The sequence below is a fragment of the Ptychodera flava genome, chromosome 9 (assembly GCF_041260155.1).
Source record: "Ptychodera flava strain L36383 chromosome 9, AS_Pfla_20210202, whole genome shotgun sequence".
Lineage (NCBI taxonomy): Eukaryota > Metazoa > Hemichordata > Enteropneusta > Ptychoderidae > Ptychodera > Ptychodera flava.
In genome coordinates, this window is record NC_091936.1 from 41,371,441 (window position 1) to 41,392,381 (window position 20,941).

The 20,941-nt window shown below is 39.6% G+C and overlaps 3 protein-coding genes across 3 annotated transcripts; 2 read left to right on the forward strand and 1 right to left on the reverse strand.

The window, feature by feature from the left end:
- Nucleotides 1–235: 235 nt before the first annotated feature.
- On the forward strand, nucleotides 236–4,124 carry LOC139141019 (uncharacterized). The gene is made up of 4 exons (XM_070710584.1): nucleotides 236–334; nucleotides 1,049–1,077; nucleotides 1,572–1,622; nucleotides 2,452–4,124. The coding sequence occupies exons 1-4, from the start codon at nucleotides 245–247 to the stop codon at nucleotides 3,389–3,391; spliced, it is 1,110 nt and encodes a 369-aa protein (XP_070566685.1). The 5' UTR covers nucleotides 236–244; the 3' UTR covers nucleotides 3,392–4,124.
- Nucleotides 4,125–4,804: 680 nt separating this feature from the next.
- LOC139141021 (fibrous sheath CABYR-binding protein-like) lies at nucleotides 4,805–12,962 on the forward strand. Its single transcript, XM_070710585.1, has 5 exons — nucleotides 4,805–5,012; nucleotides 5,426–5,451; nucleotides 6,839–6,904; nucleotides 9,117–9,194; nucleotides 9,306–12,962. The coding sequence occupies exons 1-5, from the start codon at nucleotides 4,944–4,946 to the stop codon at nucleotides 10,558–10,560; spliced, it is 1,494 nt and encodes a 497-aa protein (XP_070566686.1). The 5' UTR covers nucleotides 4,805–4,943; the 3' UTR covers nucleotides 10,561–12,962.
- A 520-nt stretch (nucleotides 12,963–13,482) lies between these two features.
- LOC139141022 (uncharacterized) lies at nucleotides 13,483–20,457 on the reverse strand. The gene is made up of 5 exons (XM_070710586.1): nucleotides 20,298–20,457; nucleotides 15,639–15,747; nucleotides 15,241–15,354; nucleotides 14,360–14,438; nucleotides 13,483–13,714 (listed from the first exon to the last, which is right to left on the reverse strand). Exons 1-5 carry the CDS (start codon nucleotides 20,387–20,389, stop codon nucleotides 13,623–13,625), a joined length of 486 nt encoding a protein of 161 aa, XP_070566687.1. The 5' UTR covers nucleotides 20,390–20,457; the 3' UTR covers nucleotides 13,483–13,622.
- Between the last annotated feature and the right edge of the window lie 484 nt (nucleotides 20,458–20,941).

Sequence of the window (20,941 nt, forward strand, 5' to 3'; positions counted from 1 at the left end):
TCATTGAGACTCCATGGGTGTCTTTCCAATTTTTGATGAAAAATCAGCTACATTGTTTTCCAGTACATGGAATTTGTGGAACCCGCTTTTTTGGATGATTAGAAACACGTATATCATTCTTTTCATACTGCTATGTTTGATCCATCATAGCAGATTTTTTAACAAATCAGGGTAGTCTTAGTCACATGACTTTTTGAAGGGTTGCTCGTTCTCCACAACTACGTGTAAGTGATGAGCGAGTCGGATGAGAAGTACCATACAAGACGAGATGACTTTGTTCCCCATGTCCACAAAGATCATTCTTCTACCAGGTTTTCTCTGTCAGATAGTGAAGGTAAGGTCAAAAGTTATGTTGCTATCGACAATGTAAATCGTAAAGCGCTTAGTCTTCCGCTAAATTCAATCTCTTCATATGCTACAAGATCGCTGCTCCCAAGGAACATGCCCGGTCAATGATCAAGATGATGGCGTACGTTGAAAATGCCGGCCTGTCTTAACTTTTACCACGAGCATCTCTGTGCAGAATCTCAGGGACTGCGTTACCATCTTACGCCTCTGGGAAGTTCAAATGACACTAATGCACCTCGACATTTGATACTTGGAATATCGAACGATGTTTTAATAATTCCAGCTTATTGACTGACGATGAATGCACTACTGCAGAACAGGAAATGTGATCGATATTAAGGTTCCCACAGCAATTAAATATCACAAAGATTAAAAACTTTTCCAAACTCTTGGTGTATTTTCATTAAACTAAATTAATCCGTTGATCCTAGAAGAATTATAAGAATATTTGCAAGGCATGTTCATTCATTATTTCTGTTCAATATCACCTATACCCATTCATAAATAAAATAAACATCATGCTAATGTCTTGAATTCGCTGTCTCGCCTGCAAGGTTTCTGATGATCGTATCATATTTAACGTCAACAAGCTTACAACATCGGTGTCACTTAATTTTTCGCATAGCTAAAATTACATTATATTGTTGTCATTACCAATTTGCATGCACCCGCATATAATTTGTGACTTGCTTTTCGACAGGTACATACCCAACAGTGCATCGGGACTGGGTAAGTATTCTTTTCAACGACATGGCGTGATACAAATCTACCCGATATTTTTAGTGAGCTACTTTTGCTGTATATCTTACAGGGATCGGTGACACACTTTACCTGCACGCTTGTACAGGCTGTAGAGAAACTGAATACTTGGTATTTATTGTCTACAAGACGGGAGCAGAAATAATGGTTGAGACGCAGGAACAATATTGAAATTATAGGCTAGCTCGTAAATCCAAAGTTACCCTCAATTTGCACTAATGTCGTTGGTTGAGACGCAGGAACAATATTGAAATTATAGGCTAGCTCGTAAATCCAAAGTTACCCTCAATTTGCACTAATGTCGTGTAATGGAATGGTGCTTTGTTGTGAATAGATCTTTTATCTAACACTAAATACAGGTGCATGTACTTCAGTTTTTGAATAAGGATAGGAAATCACCGGCTTGCGCTAGGCTTGATCGCTGAATTTTCAATATTATTACAATTTTTGCTTAACAATTCCAGGTGTGACGATTCCAATCAGGAAGAAGTGGAAACTACTTCATGGCAGATACCGTGAGTTCATTTTCTGCAATTCCTTCTCACAAAATTCGAGATCGACCCTGTCACCGACAAATATGCGTCGGAAAATATTCCATGCTGCGTTCATTAATTCCTATGTCCTGTTGGAAAATACTGTGAGCAAAATCGGTCTGAGCTGTCGTCTGGAGTAAGCTAAGACGTAGTAAGACCTTTGCACATGCCTACGAGGCTGCACCGACAGAGACCTGTCAATGCCTTTATGGACACATATGCATAATATCTACCTTTTGTGTTGCTATTCTATGCACAGAAATTCATTGTTTGTAGGTACATGTGACATTTTTCATAGCAAAAGACTTCTGACCAGTGACTACCACGAATTTAATTTCCAAGTCATTATTTTGGATGATACTGACCTCAGCCATCAGAAAGGTTGGTTGTTTCTATGTGCAGCAAATGCATGTTCATTGTTGTCAATCACTTGAATATACCTGATTGACTTTCTGTTTTGAATTTTATCTGACTTTCAAGAATTGTTTCAAAGTTGAATTTCACCATATCATCATTTGGTTGGCCAGGGACCATTTAGGCAGTTGAATTTTTATCAGAGATAAAAACATCGCTCGTCAGTAAACGCACGTCATTAAACGCACTCAATGCTTAAAAACGATTTGCAATAGGATACTATACATTAATTTCACAAAATTACAACATCTCCTAAAGGTAAATGTTGAACGAAAATACAGTCAACATAAGAGGCCTTTTGATGCAATACGATCACACCAGTATTTTCCCGGTCAGTGAAGATTTCCTCCAATATCAAGTTTGAAATGTTTCACATTTTTCATTGTCTGGGTTACAGGGTTATCTGCGCAACAGCCGCTGCCATTGCAATTGTCGCCGCTTTGGTCGTCGCCGTTGCCGTATTCCTTTGTAAACGGCGACAGAAGTCCGTCGAACCAGCGACTCATGAGAAACCTACGGAGCTAAGTTCCTCGTACGGAACATTCAACAGCGATGAAACCGAAGAGGGTGATTCTCAAAAGCCCGATTCAACTCAGACATCGACGGGTGAACCAGAAGATTCAGCTAACATTGGCCAATCGGAGCTTGCTAGCGATCTAACCGTTACTCTGGAGGACGAAACTGTTGCCAGGGCGATTGCGGACGCTGGAAATGGGCGAGGTCGGAGCGAGCAACGGCCCTTTGTGCGTGGTAGAGTCGACTCAGATCAGAAACAAAGCGACAAGAATAAAATGCATCGCGGTGAAGGTCCAAATATGGAAGATGTGAAGGCAGCTCCCAAGCTGCATCCTCGACCGCTTATCCATCAGCGTCGTAGCCGTTGGCAAGCCGCTGCTGCTGTCGAACGTCCTCCGGGTACGAAAGCTGTGTACATGCCGCCTTCGATAGACAGACAGTACGGAGTTACTGTGTTCTTGGCCAAGACGCCAGAGGAAATGGAAACTGAACGTGTCGCCATTTCCAAGACGGACAGAGCTCAACAAGCCGCCGTTCGTTCAGAGACGGACCGAGTACGTCAAGCCGCTGCCCGTTTTGAAGCAGACATCGAGCGTCAAGCTGCTTCAGCAGCAGCTACTGCCGCCCCTTCCAAGGGTGTACCTACAATAGCACCACAAGAAGCGAGGGAGAGATTCCAACGACCACGGTTGCGGAAACCAACTACAGAGCCTGTCAAAAAAGAAACCAAGGAAGAGGACTGGAAGAAGGATGGGAAAGGGAGGAAAAGATACGAGGATAAATTTGTGCAAACTGATTCGTCCGATAATGAAGAAGAATAATAAACGACAATTATTGAAATGTAAAAAACTATAAATAGACAATTAAAATTTAATTCAGCTTTAGTTCCGAACAGGACGGTTTATAATGCAGTTGAATACTGGGGTTTATGTCATGACTCACCTTTACAACTTAAAGCTACTGAATTTCAATAAGTCAGTGTTCCTCAGGAAATATATTCTTTACTTTAATTTACGATCAGCATAACTTTTACACCGAGAGTGCAAAATCGACGTAGGATAAAATAAATGACATGTAAAGTCCAAAATCTCCCGCGATTTTATATCTCTGACTCACTGCTGTCTGATTTCTTAGCCTGCATTTTTGACAATGCTATCATTTATACGACGATGAACACATTTCGATGGCGGTCGCATTTCCATCATTAACCAAACCGAGGTCTATCTGCCGTGACAACGCCTCGCCTATAAGCATTTTACATCCGGGTACCTCGACGCAACTCTTTCACTTTCGTTTTTATTGTCGAGGATGCATGCAAGCCAGGTCACTCGATGACGCAGCAATGAAACGGACGGGATGTACAGAAGTAATATATTGAACTTAAGAGCATGGTATTTATATAGTTGATAATCTCTTACAGTTGATTGGTCTTATATAGTTGAATGATGATCATTGAATTTTACAGTGTTTTTTATACCACTGACGATTTTATACGTTTTATTGAAGACAAATCGATCCGGATCAATAAAGAGAACAAATATCTAAAACTGGTGAGGAGGCTAAAAGGTTGTCAGTCTGTTTGTTTCAAAACTCATAATGTATGAAGAATACAGACTCCATGAACAACCGACAAGATGTGGTGGTCATTGCAAAGTGACCCCGATTTAACATCAGACTTGTGTGCCTTACTGTACCGCTTACCTATGCGTTGATCGGTCAGCAAGGTTGTTAATAAATTATCAATACTTGCCTAAATAAACAACATCGGTGAATGTAAGGTCCAGGTCGATTGATCAAATTATTGTTGACCAAGGTACAAAGCCGTCAGATGGACTATCAATTTTGGCGGACTGACGGAATTTGAATCATGGATGGACGTGCGATTTTCTGAGTGTCGGAAAGCACGTAGTGTTTTTCACCCTTTTTTCATTCACCCTTTTTTCACTCACCACCACCATCACCGAGATTAATTGATAACGATGGACCTTCACATAAATCTGTAAATAATGTTTTATGGTTGTCAAATTGAAGGCTGCGTTGACATCAAGAATATATACAGCACCCATATATAAAATGTCTCGTGGTAAAATATTGTAAATTCACATAGTTGCTCAAAATTTTCAAAGTAGCATTTGTGAATTTTGCGTCTAGATTGCAGACAAACAGATTACTTCATTATTATAGAGGAAAAGGGAAAATAACCTTGCATCGTAATAGCGATAAATCTAGACTCATTTACGCAATGAGTCGAGTTGCATTGACAAGCTACGCCGTCATGTGACTATATAAGACGTACGACCCTATGAATCGATCTGGTTGGGGACAAAGGTTATCCCGGGTCACCTTTGTATAGTATGTGTGTTGGAGGGAACCATGGTTGTGCCAAAACCACCCCTAGCTCTGCTCTTAGTGGGCCTTTCTCTCCCCCTTCTATTTCTTCAGGTAAGTGTTGGCGGCTGTCATCTGTGGCAGTGTGATTCGATCGCCTTGAACTACATACAATGTCTGCAGTTCGTCCTTATCGCTAAGGCCACTCTGTGTATGCCATACTCATAGATTGTAGACATATCATACTCGTTGCGCATTCGTTGGGATTTTGATGTAGTGTAGTCCCTTTGTAGTTCAATTACTTGGCTAAGTTCTTGTCCTGTCAATATGTTGTAAAACTACAAAACGAGTCGAAAGTGTCTGAAAAGTGTGTCATAAACAAACAGGTCCTTCGCTATGAATGGCATTACTGTAAGCTGAAGGTGGCGGCCAAGGTCGATGAACTTATGGCTTGTGTGTGTGAAACCCGCTCTAACGATAGTTAATATGGGCGTCTAATCTTTAACATATATCTTCTCAATGTACAGGTCAATTGCCAGACATGCGAACCAAGGTAAGAGAGAAATCGAACTACTGGGCACGTTGCCATGTTTTGAAGGTTGAAGCTCTTTTATGCTGTTTATTATAATATTTAACCCTTCTTTGTGTTTTCTCGTGAAAGGAACTGCCTCAGCTAACTAGTTAGTGCCTGTCTGTTTCACAACACCTACACAATATTATATGCTCTTTTCGGATAATGTCAAATTTCCTTTCATTCTTCCCGTATGTGTATATATATATATATATATATATATATATATATATATATATATATATATATATTACATATATATATATATATATATATATATATATATATATATATATATATATATATATATATATATATATATATATATATATATATACATATACATTACAAAAGTATTCCGTAATCATCCTTGGGGATAAGACATATTAAGACACATTGAGCAGTACTTAATGTCACATCGATCACTTGTCACATTGATCACTTTTGGGCGGTTCAGCCGCCAATAGTTCTGTGCTGGTAAACAGTGGAGTTAAAGGATAGTTATGATGGGGCTGACATAGAAAATAGCATGTGACTGGCGTTGAGTTGGGAGCATGACGATCTTTGTCGCTTCGAGTTGACAAAAGCTGACATTTGAACTTTGTCAGACAAGTTTGTGGATCTGGACACAGTCTGTGACCTATATTATAGTCGTCGTAAATTCTTAATGAGTAGTCAGGCTTGACAAACAACAGAGTGAGGTGGTGATATCTCGTGCGACAGTGAGTTTTTAATAAGAGGCGATTTAAAGTTGATCTAGTCGCTGACAGAGGGTTCATTGCATTTAGCTCTAGGGTGAAAGTGATACCAACATATCGCAGACTGTTGTTGTACTGGCGAAGGTCAAACATGACTTTATTATTCGCCAACACGAAGGCGTAGTACTGCTGAGGGCGGATATTGTTTGTGTTGACGCACATCTTTGGAACATCCACAGCACAAAGACGTCTACCTTCATTTGATGTAGTCTATGTGGAAATTCAATAAGAAACCAACGACACTCGCCCCTTTCCCGCGGCACGAAAAAAATTAGGAATATTGCCCTCTGTAAACAGCTTTTTGCTGCAATGCAAAGATTTCGTAATTTTTAATAATTAATTTGACACCTCTGTCCAAACACTCAAAAGACTCGATTATTTTTATCTACTACACAACTTGTGTGTGCTTCATAACAAATAAATTCAACATACAGGCAACTGTCAAGCTCGGATGATCTTTCCTGTAGTACATATACAGCTTAGCCCGTAGCCTTGGCAGTTGCCTCTCAGTTGTTGATCTACATGAAAGAATACGCCCTCAATGTCTGGACAAAAACTTTAAATTTATTCCGAAAGGCTAATATGTAATCATTTGGCTTTATTTCCTCTAGGTGTCCAAGAGAGCAATATTGCTGTAATAACAACACATGCTGTTACTACAATTGTACAGCTAATCCGTGAGTAACACTTTCACAGCATTTCAGGTTTCAGAGAGCAAATGTATATTTCATATTTTGTGGACAAAATGGATCTTGTCATTTGGTGTTGAACGTGGCGTTCAACAGAAACAAGTTTATAAAGTTTGTCGCTTTAAGCATAGACCCTCGAGGGTCTATGCTTTAAGCATTGGTATAGGCGCAGCAGTCCACTCGATTTCCAACAAGCTGTATCTCAAAACGGCCGAGGGGCAAAAGATTGAAACACAGACTTCGTTTTTATTGATTTTAAGTCTCCAACTACAGTTCATTTCAACTTATTCACTTTCTTAAAGTTCACTGAACTATTGGTAGGACAACGTTGCACACGTTTCTGCGCTCAGTCGGTTAACAACATATACAGAAAGTGTACGCACGACCAATAATTCGCGAATTTAAAAAGTTCACAGACGAAATCCATTTGAGTTTTGGCAAGATTGTTAAACAAAGAACACGAAATCACAGGTTGTGCTCCCATTAAAGGTATACAGTCACCAGTAATCTAAATAATACGGTCAAAGGGGCGTTCCTTGGTATCCAAAATGCCCATATGAGGGCGCTGATTTTAAAAAACGGCAAACCGCTTAAAATCTGTGATTGGTTAGATTTCCTCTTTCCATAGTAACTGTGGCAAAATTGGAACAGGTGATAGTATACCTTTAATGACCCGAATCTTTCGCTACAAACTGATGTAGAAGGCCCAAAGTGAGTTGTGTTTGATCGACGCGCGTATCACAGGAAAGCCTGCGCGTCAACCCTTGTTTTAATGTTTCTGTGGAGCAGTATTAAGGCGATACCAAAGGATTCAAATTATTAAGCAACGGTTGCTAAGGATAATTTCCAAAATAAATCAAAATGCAAAGCTTTCATGGTTTTCTTTGCATAATAAAGATTTACAGAACCATACGATTCCAAAAGACGCAGGTTTGTCAGTGACGTCAACATATACAAATTTCCACAGCTCTATGACTTCAATAACCCTAACAAAAGTCAGCTAAATTGGTTTACAATTGAGAGAGTTGAAAGATTTTGAGCATTTTCAAAATACCAGGAGTCGAAAATCCATAGAAAACAACGGAACGGTATGATTTTGCACGTTCAAACGTGCGCGTTTGGAACGTTGCCAGCGATAGCAATTAAAGTCGCAAGGCGGCAGTGTGCTTCAGACAAAGTACCTTTGCCCACAGCGTTCAAGTGACCAAAATTCAATACAACATGTGAACATTAACTGTAAACATATGTTTGGAAAGTAAACTGCCTACCCGGAACTAAAAAGAAAAATTGAACAAAATGCACGTCGTCGCCCAATCTTTTGAAAGCAGCCATGGCCAGAAACAATCCTTGTTTCTTTACCTGACAGCGGCCTACCACCCACAGGCTGTAATTTGTCGGTAACATTTTCATTATTGATATCCTACAAAACAACATCAAATTCTTACTCTTCTTCCTGTAGTATGTATAAACACAAAACATGAGTCTTGCAAACACGATAGGTTGGTTACATTATGAATGTTATTGTTGACAAATGGATTATAGTCCGGACTAGAATTCAGTTGTCAATGGTGACACTGGACACAACACAACACAACAAACCGTGAACACGCGCGCACATACAAGCTGTATTGACAAGGTAAAATCTGTAGACATTTCAAAATTATTTTGGAAGTAGTAAAAGAAACTAGATCTTCCAAACGGAACAAAAAGTGTTGGAAAATTCATAGAAATCAGAGCTTATACAGCTTGAATTACGTGTGTTTGAATTCAAGGAGTAAATCACTGCATAATAAGCTTATTCATCATATTAGCAGAGCGTGCTGAAACCCTGCGCGCATGCTTTGCTTAGCGATATAACGCGTAAATTTGAAAAGAAAGCTCGTTTTCATCGATTCGAAAGTATGGTTTTAACCCATGTCGATATCAGAGATGGCAAGGGGACTATTCTTTGGGAGAGTGTTTATTCATCGTTAGAAGTAACGTTATTAATGTGTTCAAAATCTGCAAACGTCTCCTTCGGCAACCTGAGAAGTGTATTTTCGATTCTGCGATATAACCAACTGACACAGAGGTCGAAGGTGATGTTTACAAATGTTTCAAAATACTAAACACAACTTTGGACCTGCACTGGCTAACTGGCAAAGAAAAGTTGCAAATGGATATGGTTCACTTTCGGAATAAACTTGTTAATCTTTTACAGATGTAACGAGCATACTCACTATTGTTGTGGCGAAAACAAATGCTGTACCGTCGCTTGGTATTACGAATGGTGGGCATGGTAGGTACAGCTATATGCTTTTTCATTACTTGATTTATAGTAAAAAAAGTCTGAGGAAATTAGAAATATCTACCATCACTTAACGGCGTTTATTTTTCGTTTCGCTCGTAGGTTCTTGATCGTCGTTGGGGCTATTGCGCTTTTCATACTTTTCGCAGCGGTTTTTTACTACGGCTCAAAGGCGTGTGAGAAAGATTCGCGATCGTCGAAGAGTTTCGGGACAAAATCTGACCAGACGGGGACCCCGAGCGATTATGACAGCGGAGATGAAAGAACCCCGTTACTAGGAGGCGAAAGTGCTATTTATACCGAAGAAAAGGAAGGCAAACGTAGTCCACCGAGGACTGATTCAATATCAGACAAATCTGAATCTGAACCCGAACAGCAATCAGCCCAAGCGTCTGAACCCGAACAAGAACCAGAATCACAAGAGGATCTCATAAATTTAGAGTCTACAGCACCGCCACCCCAGGGACCAACTCCAGCATCCCCTCCACCTCAAGGTGCCTCTCCTTATCCAGTCCCTACCCAGCTACCCCAAGAAGATTTACTGTCGTCAACCCCTGTTCAAAGAGCTGCGACAGAAGCTCTGCGAGGCCAAGAGTCCGGGCCTGACGGACAGAGGCCCGAGTCGTCGACTGCAACCGGGGATTCTGGCGGCGACGCATTGCAAATGCAGGACGTTTCTCCAACACCATCGGACGAAGAAAAGACTCCTGGATCACCACAGATAGAAGAAACAAGCTTGGATGATGCCCCTCGGGAAAGGGAGGGAGATGTTTCCCCGCCCACGGAAAGTCAGCCAGAACCTCGAAGGGAGGAAGAAGAAGCCGATCCTGCCGGTGCCCCAGTTCCTCCACAGCAACCATCGAGTGAACCAGTAGAAAAGTCAGAAGAACCCCTACAACCTGTAAAAGATGCGACGGAGCAAGAAAAGCAAACAAGAAGCGACCAACCCGGTACGGATGACCAGAAACCAGAAGAAGAGGAAAACCAGTCTCGTTCGCCGGAAGGTGAGGCAACGCCAGGAGACAGAGATGCAGTTGTGGACAAAGATACTGACCAATCAGAGGAACCCAAGGCAGCTTTAAAGGAAGAGGATTCAACAGGAACGGACCCAGCGAAGTCGCAGGTCGATACCGAAGCCGAGGAACCTGCCAAAGAAGAACATACGACGCCCTCTGATGATGGTAGTCAAGAGGGAGGCGATCAGAGTGCCGAAGAAACTGCAGAAAAGAGGGACCAGTCCACAGATACGCAGGAACAAAAAGAAGAAACTGGGGAAATGCAAGATGAGAAAGAAACGGGTGATAGCGAGGCTAAGGAACAGACTACGCCAGAACAACAAACAAAGGAATCAGAATAGCTCTAAAAATTGATTGTTAAAAACCGTGAACAATGTAAACAAAACAATACATGAACCGATGAATGCCCATGTGATCGCCATTATGTGCCAGAAATGACACTTAATTATCTCAGGTATCAACGAGAAGAAGCCAAGTAACATGAAATATCCTACTTCTAAACTGGTTCATTGCAGATTAAGTTACATCAATATACTCCTTTAGACTTTGCGTCGACCAATACAGGTCCGCAAATATATAACCAAAGACTTACATAGATCCGTGTACACTTCGCAGTTACTGATTGATTCATGATCAAAATATTTATTCAGATGGGTTAAGGTATTGTTCCATCCCTATCAGTTGACTCCGGATCCCGGGCTCTGGATTCTACACGAACATTCCTTCAAATTGACGGGGTTTACATTTGCAAACTTTCACATTTTGTCTGATGGTTTAACATTGTAAAAATTACTTGCCAGTCAAACAGTATGCAATGTCTCATTTTCAGAGTGCTACATGATGCATGTTTATTAAATGTCAACTGCGTCTTTTAGATGAAAAATTACAAACCGCATATAGTCGACGTCGGCTCTATTTTTGCGGTGATTTCGTCGGGGACTAACATTCAATCCCGCACATTTAGATAAACAAGAGCAAAATGTTTAAGCAAAGTTGAAATTCAGAGCAATATTCGCCAATGTATCCATGCGTTCAACAGAATATTATATATAAGCTTATATATATATATATATATATATATATATATATATATATATATATATATATATATAAATACACACATATATATATGCTCCAAGCTCAGACAACAATACCGGTATACATATGAACTGATCGATCGGAATGTTAATAGGGTTTTAGGGTCAGAATCGGGCCATATAAAATGTTGATTGTGATTTGAGCGCAGACAGGTGCGCAGTTCTCTACTGATTACGAATACCACTTTTCAAGTTTGGCATCAGCCTCGTTGTCATGGAGTGAACTGCCTAACATGTGACCGGCGATATCGCTATCCGGGATATGCTCGTATTGTACATGTTACCTGCCCACCTTGAGTTTCCACAGAAATATAAGCGTTCAGCAATCTTGCTAAACAGGCTTTACAAGAATACACGTGGCATTTAGCAGCTCAAAAAAACACTTTTATGTCAAAATCTGAGATGCCCTATAAGTTCCGTTACTATATCCACGTAACCTAAATTATGCAGTAAACTCAGTACAATCAAAGTAAAATTATTGTACAATATCAAAAGACTAGTCAACAACGCTGTATAGTAACCATACTCGATAAAAATTCTTATATAAGGTGCTAAAAGTCTGAATCTTTTTTACCGAAATTTCTTGACTCAGTTTTATGGATGTAATTCCTAATGCATTCAACATTTACTCGCTCTCTGTATACACGATTTTTTCTAATACCTTTTATAAATACCGAATGTAGGGTAGAATTTTTCTAATGCTGATTTATTGATATGTTGCAAACTGTCTTGTCATGTTGACAATCGTACAAAGTGGTATATTTTTAGCGCTCATGTATGATTTTTTTGTAAATAATTGTGGTGTATTTTGTATATGATTGCATGTTGATGGATAGAGCTGGTGTTTTAGCATTTTTAAAGTGGCCTTATAATGAAACTAAATTTTTGGATGTCTTTGTCACAGTTGAGAGGAATATATCCTTTATAGAAATCCGTCATTGTTGTCATCGTCATAACTACGATATGATTGTGATCATCGTCGTCATTCTCACTCGGTTATCATCATCGTCATTATTATTATTATCATGATCATCATCATTATCGATGTAATCGACAAGAAGAACTCAAATATACTCGGTATCAAGAAGCGGTAGGAAGATTCAAATGTGAAGAAAAATTGTTGCCCATTGACGTGTATATATCCGTAAAATAGCCTTGATAACATTGTTCAACATGAAAGAAAAGAAAAATTAAGACTTCTGCCCAATAACGCTTGAAAAATCCCTGCCAGCGTAAGTTACCTCGATAGTCTATACACAATTTACAATCTTCGGTTTTAGCGGGGACGATTCTCATAGATCACGTGACTAGTGGTTCAATTACCGAATATTTATCCAATAATTACTTACTGAAATGATATAACTGAAATGTTAACACAAGTATTATCTCTTGTACCATTCGACTTCCGTCATTTTCAAGATGTAATTTGACCTATATTCATATTAGCGGAGTAAAGGGTTATCTATCATTGGGTGGTGTTAGATTCAGAAAAAGGATATTCTCGCATGTTTATGAAGTCATTTTAGGGCTTCGATTCAAGTATATAGTTTTGAGTATTTTGTAATTAAACTTCCAAAGCATCTTTTCTATACCATACATGTAAGATTTCGAAGTAACGATACAATAAAAATAACTGTGTAAATATTTTCATGCCGTTGATTCATTTGTTAACTGTGATTGGAAGTAGCACCATTAATTTCCTGGTGAGTTTGTGCTTTGTTTTAGCCGACAATTCCTTGCCACTGTGCTGATCACATCAAAAACCAAGTAATAATCCTAGTACGTGTATTCAGGTTCATTTCCATGCGTAACGGTATCCCTGCATCATTTGATGTTGTTGGCAAACGTACTCATTTTTAAAAAATAAGTTGTTTGTCTATAGAGATAAGCAGACTGTCAGTTATCGAGTGGGTCACCTTTCTGGTGAGCAAACTTCAGCTTCACTAGTACTATAAATATGAAGTACAGTCCCTCCACTTTGGTATTATCAAGCTATGTATATCTGTCAAGCCAGGTGAAACTCAGAGCAGGGCAGAAGAGCGCCCCCTGCAGCTGCCTATTTCAAGCAATAAGTGGGCTTTGAAGAATTCGGAAACATCAAGAGGCAGACTTTGATATCTATGACCCCTTTGGAAACCCATTCCATATTACGAGCAACACGACGCGTGGTTTTGCGAAAGCATAAAGTTTATTAGGTAAGTCCTCTTCTATCACACGTAACTGAGAGTTGTCAGAATAAACATTTTACTTAACATATTTGAGAGATATCCCTATACTTAGGAGACAAAAGTAAACCAATTACCAAACTAATAAACTTCGCAGTTTGCGGAGCTGTACTGGGTACAGACGTCATTGTCTGTGGTTTCGGAGTACCCCTTTTCCGTGTGAAGTTGTGCTCCTGCAAGGAAACAATAGATACGATGTGACACTTCAGCGATTCTAATTGAAACAAGTTTGCAGCACTCACAAAAAAACTAGTCACTCAACCTTATACAGTTATTTCGACGTTAATAATTCAGTGACTGCTCTTAGTATGCAGTGTCTTCAAATCATAACATTAATATGCACGAATGCGAATATCAAATGGTTTTCTGAGAACACTGAATGAGACTTGATAAAGCCATCCATTCAACTACAGAGAAACTCGGCATATCTGGACAACTTCAAAGAATTCAAGTTTTAAGTTCTCATTGGGGATATCAAGTGAACGTCTGTAATTTTTCGAACTCCTTGTCGTGTGTTCCAATCACGTTTCGTTTTCTTATTTCTTTCTGTGCTAGAAATATCCCGTTCCAAAGTTTTAACGTGTCCACGCAGAAGTGGTTTGGATATCGTTGTTGATCAATCTCGTACATCCGTTTGGGTGCCGCATCGAAACAAGCTGTTGTATATCGAATAACTGCCTGCGTGCGCAGCGAATTCGCTCACAGGTAATCTGCATTTCGCCACGGTCACTCCACAGATATAACCGTGATTTCGCGAAGAATAACTTTGCAAAATCCAAAGGTATAGTTGCTGGCCCGTTGGACCAACAAATACGTACCTTCAATCAAGTTGTGTAAATTGCAATAGTTTGTACTGTAGTCCAGATATGCATAATCTAAATCACTACTCGAGGTTCCCTGCAACAAGAAGAGAGTCATAATTTCCAACATCAATTGAAAGTTCGAGACATGAAGGCGTAAAGGTGAATTTTCTCTTTCACTTTATCCCGCCAAGTATTAGAAACCAGACGAGAGAGAATTTCGATGACTTAAAAGCTATACGTTTTTGAAGGTAATGCAGCTCGGAAATCAAAGTTTTGGATTTTTATTTGATGTAATTTTGTTCGAAATATCATTACGCTATTCATTTTCGTCAGAAAACCATAGAAGTAAACTACCTAAATACTTGACGATATCTAGTATAAAAATAAACCCTATTCTTTGGGACAACTTTACACGGCAAATGTATATTGCCGATTTTCACAGAAACAAGACTGACGTGAAATATCAATCTTCTATGCAAGTTTCGAATTCAGTTCGCACAAGCCGTAGATCAGCAAAGAATTTGGACCTTGTCAAGGGCTGTCCAAAAGAGCTTCCTAACGGACTGTATTGGGGTGGCCGATGTTGTGAGGGCTACCATCTATACCCTGGACTGGTTACTGAATCACTTGTGAACAAATCTACTGTCGGAACAGCTTGGGCACTGAACATTACTAAATGTCGACAAATCCCACCCTGAGCGTTTGATTAACTACCCGGGATTGAAGCAAAGGATCTCTTCTTAGACATGCAAATGAATATCGAGATTAGCAAATGTCCATCATGTCTTTCCGACTTCGTCAGAGACACGCAGTGTTCTTTGTAGAGAAGGATATTTCTGCTGCAGATGGCAATAAAGAGAAAAGCGGGGGCGCACTCCAAATCAAACTGAATGTACCTTTACTTTGCAGAGTCCGTCAGATTCATCCAGAATAAACCTTAACGAGTCGACATACTTATTTACGGGCGTCGTGTGCTTCCCTGTGATAGCGCCACCATCGGAAGATGTCAACTGTGAGGAAAAGTAAGTGTGAGTAATGAGAACAGAGAAATAATATATGACAAGTTGATACATGTCGTTGATTCTATTATAGGCTTTCCTGTGACTTTCTAGTGGCATGTGGTTCACAGACTGATAAAATTGTTTATGGATAATGGTCTCTGCCTTGGCATTGCATGAAAATAATATCCCTCACATCAGTCAAATATTCAAGGAATTGCGATATCAGTGAGACCCATAATGCCATTTTTATCAGCAATAATGTAGGCACTATACTGAAAATTATTATAGTGTACCTCGTAGAGACATTTTTCTCCGCCACTTTCACAATTTTCTGGTCCTTTCCATTTTTGCATTTGGCTCACGATGCGATCGTGTACTTCCTGACATGGTAACTCGAAGGTCCTATGGATGTCGGTGTGAGGAAACAAACAAACAAACAAAAGAAATCAGTAGAAAACGTGTTGATATTTTATTGAAGCTATGGAGAAGAAAAACCTTAAATTATACTATTAATGAAATGGCAAACGTATTTCAGAAAGTTGAAACGACCATTGTTGCAGAACCTGTACCTTGGAACAGTTGTAACGCTCAATGTGTTTTGGTTGTACAGTATGATTCAGGGATTTTGAAACTATACACTCATTTAAACAAGGAGGTGCCCGCACATATGAATGCAACATAAAAGAGTATTTCGGTAACCTGTTTATTTCACCAATACATAAATTAATAACTCGAAAGCAGACATGGAGAATTGCAATGCCACATGTAATGGTATCCACAAGCTTGTTACAGTTCGTTTCAAGGATAACTTGCGAATGATAAAAGTTACTCTTCCTTTGATGATCCTTATCCTGTACAAAAGCTAGTGATGGGAAAACTTTTGGCAACTGACAATGCAGTTGGGAAAGAAGAGAGAGAGAAGGAAAATAAGATAGGACCATTTATGTACGATGTGTTTAGATCTTCATTTTAACAATGCCTCTGACATTTGGTCAACTTTCTCCAAGAGACTGAAGTACGGTAGAGCTTATTCTCTGGTGCTCGTTTTCTTGACTCCTCGATAAAGTGTTCATTTCAAAAAAAGGTATACCGGACACTTGATAACTAAAACGGGGAGTCAATGTCCTATCAATCATTCGATACCATAATCATATCGATACTAATCGGTAAACAGAAACGCAATCTTTGATGTCCTAAGAATATTTGCAGTACTTTGATGAACGGGAAAAACTGAAGAACTGTTAGCACACTCTGAACAGTTTCACAGATCAACGTAATCCTATAGGCGGTCCAGTTGCTGCGTAAAACCATGGGAGGGCGTACTAACGACATCTCAGTGTTTTCACAATGATGACTAGTTTCAGTGTTCTTGAGGCGCACTGATCAATGTCTCGCCTTGACATTTTTCTTCTTGACTTAAAAAACAACCGATACACACTGGGTCTGCCATCAAAGCCTGGCTCACAAAATAGAGGTAATGTTCAACATGCAATGGCATCCAAGCATTCTAAGACTTGTATATACCGGCGATGATGAGGAGAAATCAGCATTTTGGTTACTGCGCATGGCAAACGTATACTTAGAGAAATTATCAAATATTTCAGTTTAGGACACCGTGAACGATAACAGTCTGTTTGAGGTTAATGAAGGCATCATACTGATACCGTTGATAAGAAAGGAGGTATTAAACGAATATGACCATATCGACAAAATGAATTATGCATCAATTCACCATGGCCTTCACGAGGCTTACTAAACAGATGGTATGCCCTGCTCACGATTCATTGGATGATAACAATATATCTGTTGCTGTTCCCAACTACGCATAAATGTCAACGAAATATTTCGGACCATGTCCCAGCCTTTGTACATCATGTGTTGTATAGCCTTTGAAGAGAACAAAATCAAATATGAAAGAGAACTCCAAAGACTTGTGCAATAAGAGGGCTAACAATCGCTCTCTGCCTATGGTGTCCAATCCATGCCAAAATTACTACTTTGATTTTACAACACAACATGCCATTCCGGATTCTGTTTTACAATTCAACATGCTATTTCACAACACAACATGCACTTCCAAATCCTATTTTACAACTCAACATGCTATTTCACAACACATCATGCACTTCCAAATCCTATTTTACAACTCAACATGCTATTTCACAACACAACATGCACTTCCAAATCCTATTTTACAACTCAACATGCTCTTCCCATTTCATTTGACAACACATCATGCACTTCCAAATCCTATTTTACAACTCAACATGCTATTTCACAACACATCATGCACTTCCAAATCCTATTTTACAACTCAACATGCTCTTCCCAATTTCATTAACACATCATGCACTTCCAAATCCTATTTTACAACTCAACATGCTCTTCCCAATTTCATTTGACAACACATCATGCACTTCCAAATCCTATTTTACAACTCAACATGCTCTTCCCAATTTCATTTGACAACACATCATGCACTTCCAAATCCTATTTTACAACTCAACATGCTCTTCCCAATTTCATTTGACAACACATCATGCACTTCCAAATCCTATTTTACAACTCAACATGCTATTTCACAACACATCATGCACTTCCAAATCCTATTTTACAACTCAACATGCTCTTCCCAATTTCATTTGACAACACATCATGCACTTCCAAATCCTATTTCACAATTCAACATCCCATTCTAAAACTAGCTCTGCGGAGCAGGGCAGTGTTACTGGCTATCGAACAAGATTCAAAATGGCGGACGCGAAATGGTCCCATCGCACAGAGAGAGAAATGCAAACTTTGCACAAGTCTAAAAACGCAGCTTAGCACATTGTGTATCTAAACAAAATGAGCGTGCTCGAAAACTAGGATCGATCACGATTATAAAATAAAAATTGGCTGTTTTTGGAAAAGAAACTGCGCGCTGCAATCAGCAGTTTTGTCTATTGTGCACCGTGCGTGGGAGGCTTATCGTGAAAGACCGAGATTTACTATATGGCGCATCTGATACGGATATGGTCCCATCGCATCGAGAGATGACAGTGGGCTTTGTGTAAGTTCAAAAGCACAGCTTAGCTCATCGTGCATCTAGACAAGTTGAGCGTGCTCAAATAGGAGATCGATCACGATTTTGGGTGAAAAAAAACCGAGTTTTCGGTGGAGAAACTGCGCGTTGCAACCAGTGGTTGGTTTTGCCTATGGCGGTCAGCAGGGCTGTGGTGGGAGGCCTTTAGCCGGCAAAGGGTGGACCATTGGGGAGTGGAAAATTTTCGGAAAAAAAATTCCCCACAAATTTCAATAAAAATAATCAGCCAAAGAAATAGGATTTGGAAGTGCATGTTGTGTTGTGAAATAGCATGTTGAGTTGTAAAATAGGATTTGGAAGTGCATGTTGTGTTGTGAAATAGCATGTTGGATTGTAAAATAGGATTTGGAAGTGCATGATGTGTTGTGAAATAGCATGTTGAGTTGTAAAATAGGATTTGGAAGTGCATGATGTGTTGTCAAATGAAATTGGGAAGAGCATGTTGAGTTGTAAAATAGGATTTGGAAGTGCATGATGTGTTGTCAAATGAAATTGGGAAGAGCATGTTGAGTTGTAAAATAGGATTTGGAAGTGCATGTTGTGTTGTGAAATAGCATGTTGAGTTGTAAAATAGGATTTGGAAGTGCATGTTGTGTTGTGAAATAGCATGTTGGATTGTAAAATAGGATTTGGAAGTGCATGATGTGTTGTGAAATAGCATGTTGAGTTGTAAAATAGGATTTGGAAGTGCATGTTGTGTTGTCAAATGAAATTGGGAAGAGCATGTTGAGTTGTAAAATAGGATTTGGAAGTGCATGTTGTGTTGTGAAATAGCATGTTGAGTTGTAAAATAGGATTTGGAAGTGCATGTTGTGTTGTGAAATAGCATGTTGAGTTGTAAAATAGGATTTGGAAGTGCATGTTGTGTTGTGAAATAGCATGTTGAGTTGTAAAATAGGATTTGGAAGTGCATGTTGTGTTGTGAAATAGCATGTAGAATTGTAAAATAGAATTCGGAATGGCATGTTGTGTTGTAAAATCAAAGTAGTAATTTTGGCATGGATTGGACACCATACTCTGCCTTCCAGGAATGGCTTGACAGTTCACACCGTGTTATACGGCTGAACATAAATTAGTTTTATATGTATTTTCTTCGGGGTAATACACAAAAAACGTCCGTGTACAGCACAATTCAACACACTATTACATGTAACAAATGTACACGTCGATCAAGCACCTATTCATCCAGCTGACGTTTCTGTGCATGGGAGAGGTGACTGCCACCACAGTCACCTGTGGTCTATTCGATATTTCGCTCTGCGTCTATGCGCCTCATAGAGGCGTGTACATATGCCTTCTTCTCAGGCATATGTACACACGTCTATGGGGCGCATAGATGCAGAGCGGAATATACCCCAGGTGACTGTGCTGCCACCATGAATTCATCTCCATATCGTTATGTAATATGAGTTTGGAAATGTGTGTGCTCATCTCTCATAACTCAAGTCTTTCCGAGAAGATGAAGCACTAGTAACACTCGAAATTATATCAAGATTTTGTATTGTTATGAATCAATATAGCTTGTTTAATAAATGAGTTGAGATGGCACGTTGATGGGTTTCATAATTTATGAATTTGCATACCGCACGTTGCATTACGTCATCAAATGACGACAAAAAAGTGCTAATAAATTCACGCATACGTCGACGAAAACGGCGTGCAGGATGTATCTGCCAAATCGGTGATGGACAGAGAGGATAAACTCTGAGAAACGGACCAATTCAAGGATCGCAATTGACCCACAAAACAAAATACTGGACAGCCATTGTCACACATGACAGACATCGTCAGTATCCCATCTGCTTGTATTATTGTAACCTGAAATAATTTACATAATTACTAAAAAATCCCCGGTTTCTTAACTTACCAATCAACTTTGCAAGAGGCGTGTCTTGGATATGCTCCAACTTTGATCAGACCGAACAGAAATCCGCTGATAATTGCAAACTTCACAACCATGGTCGTACTGCGGAATTGCTACGAAATGTGGATTTTCGCACTGTTATTACCCTTTGACCTGATTTAAATTGGGCTCTTCCGCCTTTGCACGACACCCATGCAGGACGTCAACACAACAGACCTGACCTCGACAGAGTTTGTCTTTGGTTACGGGGTTTTCCTTTTTCGGTACACTGATGACGTTCAGTCTAATTTCAGAGTTGCATACGATTTCAATTCATTCAGGACATTTTTTAAACAGGGGACTCGGTGTTGGAATGGGTTTCAAAGTCCACCAGGGATGTATTTTCGTTCCTCTTCGTTGTAAATGTTCTGCCATTTTTACTTGAAATATTTTATCATAATCAACTAAGTTTTTACATCTAACCATTGTGTCGAGAAATCTATGCGTTTGCTATTTGTAAAGGGGCAGGTGGGTAATTCATTTATATCGTCACTAGCTCTGTGTATGCCTTCAAAAATGCATGAAAACACTGGAAAGTGTAAAATGCTTGTCCACTGTCCACCTGAATGATGATTGTCAGCTGTTGCGTCGCAGGGAGACTTCTTGTG